Here is a 13,152-nt window from a genome sequence, read left to right as displayed (position 1 = left end):
CGCAAAACTTTGCACACATACTCCCAGTAGGCCTTGGATCATGACGCAACTTCCCATTTGTTTTCTTCAAAACACATATTTTGCTACTACTAACCAATAACACTCAAATCAGTACACATTTAATCTCTGAGGTCATTTGATCAATATAAATCAGTCAGACTTTTCAGATTCCATTGAAATTGGCTAGGACTGGCTTCCAAATTTTGCAGACCCTGGGTAAACAACCCGGCCTCACGGAGACCTGCACTCTGAGGCGTGCACTTTGTCTACTACCTACTTCAGGTCACTATTATCAAGCTGATCGTATTGTGATCTGAGTTATCTACCCTATCTTTACACTCCCTGTGACTTTCACCAGGCTTGTTATTTCATTTTTTAAGTCAAGTATCAAACCTGATTAGAAGGTGCACATTTCTGTGGCATGCACCTGCAGTTCAAAGGGCATCAGTCATTCTTTTTTGTTTTTATTTATACGTTTAACATCATACTTCTCTTTCTATCAAATTCTGAATGTTCAGATGATGGTCCTGAATTATGTGTGACATCACAGTGATAAGCAAGATGAAAGGGTTACAGTTAATTACAGAGTCCCAAGTTTTTGTTTGTAACAACGATGCCATACATTTCTTTGTGTCACACCCTAACCCTAACCTAGCCTGTGGATCTTATAGATCTAGAGCTGCCAAGATCAGCCCAGCAGCAATGATGTAGCAAGAAACAGCCTTGACAGCTCTAGGCAAATCAGGTGTCTGGGCTGCTGTCTGCTACCATATAATATGATAGGGGATAAACATCTGATATCCCCGAACAACCGTTCAGCTCACTTAAGCGTTTTTACTGACGCAAAGCTGGGAGATGTGGTTTAATCAGTGTGTGCCCAAATATTTTTATATATTTGACAACAAGTAGGTCATGCTATTAAAGCATTTCTTTTCTTTTCTAACATCCCAAATGTCAATGAGTTTGACTCTTGTTTTCCATCAATAAAATGAGTCATATTAAGGAGGATGTTTCTTCTGACATTGGCAAAGGCTGGGTTGTTGAAACATTTGTTCCATTTCTAAGGCATATGAGAGATAAAACTCATTGTCATTGATCTTGTCAATTGTGTTTTCCTTTCATGTAAAGGTATAATATTTTTTTGCAGACACGTTCCAGTTGGCATCAAAGGTTTTGACCTCTGACTATAACGGTGTATTTTCAGATAACGTAGTAAATATTAATTGACTGTAAACTTCTTTACAGTTAGTTTTTGTTGTTTCACTTTCACCATAACATAATTTGTTTTGATGAGCAGTTATGTCTCGTATATCCGACTAATTACCCTGTTTATGTCATAAACAGTGTCATTATTTGGATATACGATTTATGACTTCGGTCGGTGACTTGTTCACTTCAAACATTGCTTCATAGATTATTAAAGTAAACCGATGATTTCATCCCGGAGCCCACTGCATTTAGACTTCCCTTGAACCATTTGTTTATCCGGAGATACACACTTTTTCTTTTCTTTTTTCCGGATTCATATTGTTTTGCTCCCTGGAATTGGAACATGGACTCCACCTCTGTCCACACACTTTCGCAACCCAACATCTGGCCTGGCTATGAAGACAGACACTCTGTGCATAAAGGCCTATCACTTGTTTTATTTGGACAACTTCTGCTGCTGCTCCCAAACCCACTCAACAACATGGCTGGTGTTTGGGTATGTTTAGTATGCTAAGCAAGGCGTCTTATTATATGAAACCAAAGTAATTTCATCCACACTTTCATAATTGCATACACCATGTAAAGTGTTGGTCAAGAGGGCAATTAACTTCTAATTATGGAGAGTTGAACTCGCCAGAGTGGCTGTAATGTCTTTTCGTGGCATTAACTTCTAGTTATGGATAGTTGAACTCATCCAATATCTGTTTCAGAATTCGAATTTAGTTTGAATTGATTTGAGGGACGGAAGAGAGCGATTGAGCTCAACGCGTGAACTCGCCATTTGTTCCGCAGACATGCAATTGAAACAGCTTCACTAACATAAACCTTACTGTCCTTCCTGACTGAGGAGGCTGCTGTGATAGGCCTGTGAGCCAGGGGAAGGGGGGTCCTGGGGGATTACAAAGTTAATCTGAGGACAGACAAGGGACACCTGTGCCCCCACAGAAAGCCAAGGATTAGGGAAGCACGCCATGTTAATGAGTGGAGGACGTTTGCTTTGGCTAGCACACACGCAGGCGCATGGGGCTGTCCCACTCGTGGCCCCTCTCACCCTGATGTGTGCCCACCCACAGTGGATATGGAGTTTTTAGAGGGGTATATTAGGTATGTGCCGGAGTCTAGTTCTACTTGGTCATTTTTTTAAATGCCATTTCTTATCCTTGTCCCCCTTAGCAGCGTAGAGGGGATAAAGAAATGGTATGAAGCCAGTAGTGGGGGATTACCAGTGTGCCACAAATCGCTGTCATGTGAGGGGCGGTAGTTACATTGTTTCTTTTGTGTTCTCTTGGTGATCAGATTGTTAGTATGCCCAGAGATGTGCTTTACAAACATAGAAACTATTATAACATAGCCGGAAGTAGTAACCTCATTATGTCTGCGTAAATGTACCCTTGAGGCGGTAACTGACGCAGCCAATCTTTGAAAGAGAACAGCACACCAACTTGTCATTTCTAAAATATTGAGCAACTTTGCAAATGCTGTCGTGACTAGTCGTCAATACCTGAAACAGTCAGGTTTATTTTCATGTTGTGGCATGCATGTGTAATTTTGATTACTCCAGCCTGGTTTAGGAGCTTAAGGGGATTTGATATGTCAGGTGGTCACAAGTTTGACTTTTACCTTGTTTCAGTTCCAGATGATCCTTACACCTTTCCTTACAAAACTTGAGAAGTGGTGTTGCTGTTGGTGCTGAGTTGAGCTCAAGCCAGACTAGATGTATTTTGGCGATCTCTTGAGACAAGGATGGAACAGAGTAATGTGAGCGGGGCAAACGAACGGGCAGTCTGACAAGGATCCCAGTCTGCCCCCTTTCCCAGACTTCTTCCTGGCTTTGTGTCTGTCCGAGTTGGCTCTCTGGATTTGCAACAGCTGAACTTAAAACATTCAGACGGCTACTCATCCCAGTGGCAGAGTTCAAGCCACCAACCTTTTGTCTGTCTTTGCTACAGTAAAACAGCTCGGTTGTCTGATATGCATCAGAGTTATGCACCGTTGCATGCAGATTGTAGGGTAGATATTAAGCATTCTGCGTACAAAGGCGGCAGACCACAGTAATTCTTAGACCACAACATAGCTCTTAACGATCAAGTGTGAAGGAATGCTGCCATGCAAGAGTTTGTTTGTCTTTTATTCAGGTGCTGGCGAAGTTGGGGGGGGGGGGTTGCATGTGCTTGGGGGGTTGCATGTGCTTCTCACTCATTGTGCTTCTCACACACATGAATCTAGTATGTTTAGGGTATTTTACCTGTGGAAGTTACCTCTCTAATACTCTATATGAGCCTGTCAGACTGGCCATGGACTTTTTTTTATTACTCTCTTTGCTCTCCCTGAACCACCCAAACCTGTGATTTGATTCTGATTTATTCTATTTCTGTAATTGAACTCCTCAGGGTCCCCTCAATCCCAGCTCTGAAAGAGATCAGAGAGGAGGTGGGTGGGATGGAGGTGCTGTTTTGGATTTTAATCCTTCCCATTGTGTATAAAAGTTGTGCATGGGTCTGTCAGTGTGATCCAATGTGGCTGTCGTAGACATGCTGTTGCTTTGGTAAAACGTTGTCTTCAGGGACTGTATAATTGTGGCTACTGCAATGGTTTGACACACATTCAACATGTAGTGGTTTGCAAGCGGTTCGATGTCTTGGGCATGTTGTCACTCATGTCACTCATGTTTTAGATATTGCAGAATAGACTCACATTAAATTTGCCTAGGCTTTAGACATTCATTGACATTGTTGGTTGAGGTTATGTCAAGGTTTCTCACGCCGTTTCCGCTCTTGTGTCAAGACCAGCTGAGCGAGGCCATATCGTGTGGGCTATCTATTTGCTTTTCTAACCAGCTGTGCTGTGAAGGCCATTTCTCTACAGCCCTCCTGGGAGATGGTGGGTGGGTGGAGGGCTTTGAGCCAACCGTCTGTTTCTGCTCCCTTTGTGACTCACGCTGCATAATGAGAGGCTAACTGCGTGGTCTCTTTTAGGTCCTCTGCATCTTCATGGGACCAGTGGCCCGATCTGAAGAGATCGTCAAAATTGAATCGATATCATTGGCATCTATTTAAGTGTTAAATGGGGCTCTGTAGCTGATGTAGTCCATGGTGATTTCTGTAATGATTGTATACGGATATGTAGGCTTTGTCCATGAAGGAATGTTTTGGGGGAGCCTGTATGTTTCATTTAGTTTTGTAGCCTGGTCTGAAGGTCATGAGGTTTTGGGGGTTGCAAGAGTACTTTGGTCATTAAAACATCCCTATACTGTAATACTGTAATACTGTAATCTCAGTGGTCCAGACCATTAGATTACACCGGATGTAACCTTGGTGATAGGATCAACTTTTGTTTGGAGATCGACTGCTAAAGATTTAGGGACATTATAATGATAATGATAATGGCCTTTTCTTCCCTCTTGCTTTTTAACTCATTAGCAGACTTTATGAACACTAAAACCAGCTTGGTAACATTCAATACATCCCAACTTCGGTTAGGAATTTGCATCAGCGTCCTCAACACAAAACAACTATAAAAACAAGACATCAACCACATCACAACAAAAACACATGACCCCATAATAAGGTGCCTCCTTGTGAGGTTGCACAGCCCAAGGAATAAGTCTGTTCGATTAAAGGGGTATTAAGAGACCTAGTACTTTGGTGTTTGTGGGAACAAACATATTTACAACACAGTACTTTACCAGTGGAAAGCCTTAGCCCCTTTTCTGGGACAGGGTAGCACATAAACTGACTAGTAGCCAAGACATAATCTGCAGTCACACCTTAGAAGAGAATGCACCTAGTGATGACAATAATATTTGGATTATATCTGTCTGCCAGTGCCAACTACAGTACCATCTTAAAATGCCAATTAGCTACAAAGCTAATTATTCAGGTAAATAACCAGTGTACCAGATTTTGCTAATCTCCTTAAATATTAAGTTGTCTATGACGAACCTTACCTGGCATTCTTTTCACGCATCATATCAACACTGCAATTAGTAAATTAGTATGCCATTTCCTTTAAAGATTCGTTTTTTGGGCTTTTATGCCTTCATTGATAGGACAGTAGACTGACAGGAAATGGGGGGAGAGACGGGGAGTGACATGCGGCAAAGGTTGTCCGGTACGGGAATCGAACCGGCGCCGCCGCCAGGCATCCATGCCTATATGTGGCAATGCCAAAGTGGTATGCGCCCGGACCAGTAGGCTAGCGGGTGCCCAGTATGCCATTTCCTAATGACCCTGGCAAGGTGTGTGTGTGTGTGTGTGTGTGTGTGTGTGTGTGTGTGTGTGTGTGTGTGTGTGTGTGTGTGTGTGTGTGTGTGTGTGTGTGTGTGTGTGTGTGTGTGTGTGTGTGTGTGTGTGTGTGTGTGTGTGTGTGTGTGTGTGTGTGTGTGTGTGTGTGTGTGTGTGTGTGTGTGTGTGTGGTCTGCCATGCCTTATGTCAGGCAACAGGGTCAGGTGTTAGTGAAAGCAGCCGCTCCATTAATCACAGACACTCACACACACAGGGTGGTTATAGACCGAGGGAAGCCCAAATTCGGCATGCTGAGTGCTTGTCATAGTTCATTAGCAGTATGAAGGTTGCTAGAAGTGGTGCTTTGCTTTAGTTGGATCGTCACCAGACAGGAAGCCCACAGCCCTGAGCAGCCAATCATCAACCCAGCATCCCACCTGACCACCCAGCCTGTGGGAGCATAGCGCCACAATTTCACATTTTGTCCCTTGCCCAGAGAGAGGAGGGCCACAGACCTCCAAATATAACGAAGCAGCAGGTCCTACAATGGACTTTCATTATATTAATGTGTTGAACTCATTTAATTTCAGTGTTTCACCCCTTGGTGCTCAGTGTACTTTGGAGCCAATATGCTGTAATGTCCTGCCTCTGCTTCTGTGTCTCTGTCACTTTCAGAGCGACTGGGTGCTCAGATTGTGTTTTAATGTGTTATGTGTATGCAATTGTTTTCTTATGAGTATCTATTTTGTAACTGCAATTCATGGGAGCTTGTGCGCAAAATAAATGTACCGAGTACTCTTTAACACCTATAAACTTGTGTAGTGACAAAAAATTTGAAGAAGAAATGAAAGTTGTCTGGTTAGTGGCCAGACTGAGTCAATAGAGCCCCACTGACTCCCAGTTCCCTGCAGTCAGCATTCAGCCCGACGTGCGGCATCTACTGAATACTAATGCTATATGCAGGGTCGTTCAGTGGCTGGCAGGCATTTTACTACTGAACCAGACCCCTATATTGGTTTGGCTGATATATCTGCCATTATTTGATTTTGTGATGATCGGTTTCAGCAGTTATGCAGCCGATGTGTCCAATTTGGTTTTTACCACTTTAAACCTCACCTCCATATTTTGGGCATTATAGGAGAACATTTTCAAACCTTTTGGTAACTTTCAGAAGTGGCAAATGTACAAACAATTGTTTTTATTTTTTTTAAATCTATCAAAAAGTTATGTTATTTAGTAAAAAAAATAAATATCAGAAATTAAAGGTGCTGTTAATTGTTTTGTTAAAATAAGTGCTCTGTATTCTGATAGCAATCATTGCTATAGAGCAGGGTTTTTTCAGACCAAGGACCTCTTAGATTGAGAGAGAGATGTGGGACCCCCCTCACATAAAATTGTGTTGCAGATTACACTTTTTCATAGATTTCATAGATGGCTTCATAGACTATGAAGAATATAGACTGTTGTCGTGTGACTGTGAACAAATGTAAATAGCCGATCTACAAGCTCACAACGCCTCGCAGAATGTACCCCTTAGAATGCGGATTCTAGGGTTGAAGTGGTGAATGTAAAAAAGACAGGTACCATCACACAAAGATTTGGCTGCCCTCTGTAGAAACTCTGAGGACCCTTCCAGGCTCCCTTTATTGTTTCCGGACCCCCCATTAATGTTTGTTCAATAATGGGGGTCTTTATACTACAGTATAACAGGAAAGATATTCTCAGGTCTGGATACCAATTTCGTCCAGTCAAGAGAGGGAAGTCATACAACATACAGGATAAACAAGTGAAATTGGAAATGATGAAACAAGCAAACAAAACAATTGGAATTGGAACACATAAAAAGTCCTATACCTTACTGATTGTATGAAATTGGCAACCTGCCTGAAAAGAGCTGGAGTTTACTAAAGAGCTGGAGAGATGGAGAAACTCCTGGTTACTGAAAACAACACTAGTCTTAAGGTGGTTGCACACTGCTGCGTTTTTCGTTGCGAAATGCGTTTTTCAGGGCAAGGAGAGAGAGAGAGAGAGAGAGAAAGAGAGAGCAAGGGACCGAGTGGTGCGCGAAACGGGCGGCAGTGTGCAAACGTGACTGACTTAACGTGAGGTTGATTTTTTATTTGCGTGCTCCGAAATTCACTCCGATATTCGGCCCGAAAAACGCAGCAGTGTGCAACCACCTAATCTAGCAATGATCAGTGTGTGGGTCTAACATTAGCGCTACTGTGCTAGCTAGCCGAGAGCCTGTATCTTACAAGAAGTTCGGCGGCCCTTCGGGCCACTCACCTCTAGAGTTCGGGCCACTCACCTCTAGAGTTCACAGCAAGATACTGTGTGTGTGTGTGTGTGTGTGTGTGTGTGTGTGTGTGTGTGTGTGTGTGTGTGTGTGTGTGTGTGTGTGTGTGTGTGTGTGTGTGTGTGTGTGTGTGTGTGTGTGTGTGTGTGTGTGTGTGTGTTGCTAAAATGAAAACATTGAAATAATGAAAATAAAACATTGGCAGGCCTATTAGGGTAATAATAATAACACAATTAGGCCAAAAACTATTTTTTCTCAAAAAACTATTTTTTCTCAAATTATTTTTTCTCAAAAAAAGAACTACCCATATTTGGCCATTACACACACCACACTGCCGCAACATGGCGGTGAAGGCCGCAAACTTCTAGTATCGGTAATCTGTGGTAGAACTCTCCAAAAACCTTTTCATCATGCTCTAGAGGGGTGTTGGTACTAAATCACTAGTAGGCCTCTACTATCTATCTATAAATGCATGGTGTGTGTGTGTGTGTGTGTGTGTGTGTGTGTGTGTGTGTCGCAAGAACAGTCTGACTCACTATGGACATACTTTTTGAACAAATGATAGAATGACCTGAGATCTGCAGGAACTGTCTTCTTTTAAAATAAAACGCGAGACTATTCTCCCACGCCTTTGATCATTTAAAATATGTGCGTGTGTCTGTATGTGTGTTGTGAACTTGTGATGCCAGGCATGTGGGTGGCTGTATGTGTACATTTTGGGAGGGGTGGAGGAAATAAAATTACAAATACTATTGACTTAACTATCAGATCCTATCCTATCCGTGGGCATTGGAAACAGCATGGAACACAAAAATATTCTTTACCCCATTTACTGGAATAGCTATGGACAAATCAATTGAACATTGGTCATATAATATACTCTGATGAGGCACAACAAATAATGTAATTAACGTTATTTCTAATGTGTCGATTAGTGCTTGTGTGCACCTTCCCAGTAGCTGTTTGTATGATAACTAGAAGTTTGTGGCCCTTTGGGCCGTAAAAGTCTAGAGTTCAGGCAGCTGCGCGGTCCTCACCGCCATGTTGTGGCAGTGTGTTGTGTAATGGTCAAATATGGGTAAAAGAAAATGTTTGAAATTTAAAAAAAAAAAGTTTGAAAAAAAGGTTTTTTTGAGAAAAAAAAAAGGTTTTCGTGATGCGATGACGTGGTGTATACAGACATTACTGCGATTGAGGTGAAAGAGAAAAGTGGAAAGTTGCGAGCTAACTATTAGCTATTTGGCTTTGACTGTTTCCAGGTCGACTTGAGGCTATTTTATACAGAGGCAAAATATGAGGGTAATAACAAATACAACTGTATACAGAGGTTTGGAAACGACATTTTGCAAAGGTGACATGGGTGTTTGAAATTTTAAGCTATATTTAGTACATATGTAGTACATCTTGGCCAAGTGGTTTGGTATTAAGTTAGCGATACATACGGGTGATGACCCGGAAGTAGATCACTTACTCTGATGTAATATAAAGATTGCCATTCAGAGTCCTCTGTTGCCCTGTTGCTTGCAACTGACATATCTCGCATTTAAGAACTTTTAAATCAGAATGCCAAGAAGAACTGCAAAATAAATGCTAACTGTAGGGGGGAAAAAGCCACAGTTCCATAATGTGTGGGGCCTGATGCCGTATGTCAAGGGCAGCATCTTACTTCCCCACAGACGTACATGGTTGTTGAGCCACAGATATGGGCTGGGGGATTACTCTGCTCACTCCATCTCTGACTTTATCCCGGGCATCACTTGCTCATGGAAACAGACCCGGTCCCAAGGATATTCCTCATCCATCTTCCCCTTGGTCTGCCCCGTGACCAGCACTGGAAAATCCAAAACTGAACAAACACTGATAGATGATCCTCTCCACTGAATCGGAGGGAAAGAGAACATATAACCCATATACATTTCACTTGAAAATCTGTTATTTTATGCCAACTACACTGTCGTACGATGGCGTATGCATTAGGTTTCAGCCTGAGCCCAGTAATATGGCCGCATTTTCCTTAAATAGTGCAGCGTGGACCCACCCCAAATATAAATGGCAACCTAACAGTGAAGGATATCCAGAATTCAGGGGGACATAAAGCTTCAACAAGAAGCTCAAGTTAACTGCCCAAGTTGTACAAGTGTTTTCTTTTTCTTTCTTTTTTATAGATGAGAAATACGATTTTTACCTCTACCAACTGTTACCTGTAAAGCAGTCTGACTGGTCTTCCCACTCACTGGGTCATATTTTTGCAATGCAATATATATTGCAATGCCTCGGTGCACTAACATGGGTGGCACGATTAAGCCTCAGTTAATTGTTTCAAGCTTCGCTAATGCACAGGGGTGGGGTATAGCATTTCTGGATATGGGCCAAATTGTAGACAACTACAGGAACCTAAATTACATGAAGCAGATGTTGATAAAAGAAAGTAGGGAGAACGGAGAAAGAAAAGGCATAACTTTTTTTTTGTTTATTACAAATTGTAGCATTTTAAATAACACATTTTCTCATTATGTCAGTGTATCCAAAACTGAAAATGTCTTGTTCCAAAAAGGAACTGTAATAAGTGAGTTTAGAGGATAATTGCTAGAACACTCTCCTGAACACTGTCCTGAATATGCTTTCTCATTCCTCAAGTGCAAGTACGCCGTATACAGACAGAGCAACAGTCAGTGTCTGTACGCTGCTAATGGTACGCTGCTAACAGAGAGACAGATGGAGATACAGACATCCCAGGGCACTGTGTGGAGTGTGTCTATCTATTGAGTGGCGTCGAGTGAATGCTGAATCTATTTGAGTTTGGTTATTATGACTAGCCCTTACCCGTTCAAAGATATGAGCTCTGAAATGATGTGCAGTGTGTGGGTTATGGGGTGTGCACTGTGCACACAGTATATGAGGGATGGAAAGTAACTTTAACTGGTGCTTACATGATAATATGTAGGAGCATCAATGTAAGAAATACCCGTTTCGTTTAATGGCTACAGAGATACTGTGTACCGATCTGCATGATTTTTGGACAACATCTATAACGGGGCCAGACAACCCCCCCACCGCGTGTGCACACACACACACACACACACACACACACACACACACACACACACACACACACACACACACACACACACACACACACACACACACACACACACACACACGCACACACACACACACACACACAGCTGGTTAAACATGTTGCCTCATGCTAGATGCAGAATAGATAAGCCTCATGCTAGATGCAGAATAGATAGTAGATACACCATAAAAATGCTAATATACAGCATATGATTTGTGAAAGTGACAAACGGGCTTCACAGTTATGTCAGGTGTGTTCATATGCTTATGGTGATGCGATTTCAGATCAATTGCTCCAGCCATTGAGGAGAAACGCTGTGACAGACAGACACTCAGACACTCAGACAGACAGACACTCACTCAGACATTCCGAAAATTATATGTTAGATGGGGTCAAGGACTGTCTCAAAGCCGTCAGCTTCCAGGCTCCAGACCCAACAACAGTGCTTACCTAGTTCCTCTGGTGTCAGGTTCATTATCCACCTATAATTCATCCTTCAATGGTATTTTCTGTTTAATGTATTGAATATTTTCACCTATAATGACAGCCCCACTAATCCCCAAAAGATGTCCCTTCCTACATACATATCAAAGGGATTCCTTTTCCACCAAGGCTTTTTAAAGTCAACTACACAATGGGCAACTGTGGAGTTTAATATGACCTCTTTAACCGCCAGTGACATGCTAATAATAATGACAGACAATATCCCGTTCAGCCCGGCCTGTAGAGTTTCATAGATCAACAGGTTAATGTGTTGTCCCCTGATATCCAAACTTTCAGCATCCAATTAACTTTGACCTTTTGCATTCTCTCTTCCAGAACTCCATGAACCTTCCGCCGGATAAAGCTCGACTACTGCGGCAATACGACAATGAGAAGAAGTGGGAGCTGATCTGTGACCAGGTGGGGACCATAGCCATGCAGACGGCTAGTTATCCATCTTTATCATATACTAAATTAAACTCTTGTTTATACCTTCTACCTTCCACTCAATGCCACTCAGTGACACTTGGTTCCACTTACACCCAGTCACATGCTTACTGAAGGGTTCCCGCTTTAGACACTCCACTTTAGACACTCCACTTCCCTACAGAAGTGGTTTGGAATTGCTACCTCACCATAGAGTCAAATCAAAGCCTGTTTACAGGATGTGTAGGCTGGCCTCTGCCAGTACTGCATTGATCAAGCAACCAATCAGTAGATGCTTTACACGATAACCATGGTAACCATGGGGATTGATCCATTGTCTCTGTGAGAATCTTCAGAGGAATCTAAATCTCCTGAAGAATGAGCCCATTAATATGGAGAGTTGACACTGAGAAACTGCATCCTGCTGTGCCTTGTGATCCTAATGCCCATGCTCCATTGCCCTGCCTTTATCCAGTCTGTCTCTGCTTGGCTTGGGGCATCGCCCCCCAGCTTCACTGGTCAACTCGGCTAAGTGGCACCGCAGGGAGTGCACATCGTTTGGCCGGGGAAAAACGGGAGTCAGCGTCATTGCTGTATGAGAGAAATGACATCGGGCACATGTTGTGTGGCAAGCTGCTTTGCTCAGGCCCCCAGCCTCCCATGCCAGTGTGGTTTTTTTCTGCCTCTTCTAAACAGTGGTGGGGCTGGAGGGGTAAAGGGGAAGAGTGCAATACCACCAACCACCCACTCCTCATTGACGGGCAGCGACCCTGAAGGGAACAGTGCCAAGAGGGCCTGCTATGCTATTTAGCAGCAGTTAAACATCCTTTTCTGAGTTTGGAGGGAAATATATATTCCTCTCTGTTGCATTAAAGGGGAAAAGTGTTGGTCCACCATTCACTTACCACGAAGTAGGTTGAAAATAATCACTCATTATAGTGGAACTATGGGTATTTATGAGAAAGATCTGCACAATGAATATACAAATCTAGAACCACATTGTTGGAAACCTTGTGTGTCCAAAAAAATACATTTTCAGGAAACGGAGAAAAAAGGATGTGTATTCCAGAATCCACTGTAGTTAGTATTTATTAGTCACAAGCTCTTGTCTAGCTACACTTGCTGGTAGCTGTGGCCCTTTGGTATTTATTCATGGTGACATTTTCAGAGCTTGTAGATCGGCTATTTAAATGTTTTCTTTTTCTTTATATGACGAAATATAAAATAGAGAATTAATATAAGAAAGCTGAGCATGTTTGTGACGCTGTACTGTAAATGTAATTTCAAAGCAGCAGGCAGACTATAACACAAGGCTATTTTTCTCATTGTTCACATCAAAATGAATCAGACTATCTTAATGCATGCTATTCTTTTTTTCTTTTCTCTGTCTTTTTTAGTTTGTAACCACCAAACCATAAAGCCCAAGATAGTGCAG

At 42.4% G+C, this 13,152-nt stretch overlaps 1 protein-coding gene across 5 annotated transcripts in view; it reads left to right on the top strand.

Annotated features, from left to right (window-relative positions):
- The window catches only part of fmnl2a (formin-like 2a), a 79,499-nt gene that overhangs the window by 14,360 nt on the left and 51,987 nt on the right, over positions 1 to 13,152 (top strand). For all 5 annotated transcript variants that reach the window (XM_080752554.1, XM_080752555.1, XM_080752557.1 and 2 more), the window contains exon 2: positions 11,628 to 11,711. In XM_080752554.1, coding sequence (XP_080608680.1) covers positions 11,628 to 11,711 — 84 coding nt within the window. The remainder of the gene's footprint in view (positions 1 to 11,627; positions 11,712 to 13,152) is intronic.

Source organism: Nannobrachium achirus (assembly GCF_963921795.1).
Source record: "Nannobrachium achirus genome assembly, chromosome: 22".
In the NCBI taxonomy this organism is placed as follows: Eukaryota; Metazoa; Chordata; class Actinopteri; order Myctophiformes; family Myctophidae; genus Nannobrachium; species Nannobrachium achirus.
This window is presented reverse-complemented; position numbering and strand designations above follow the sequence as displayed.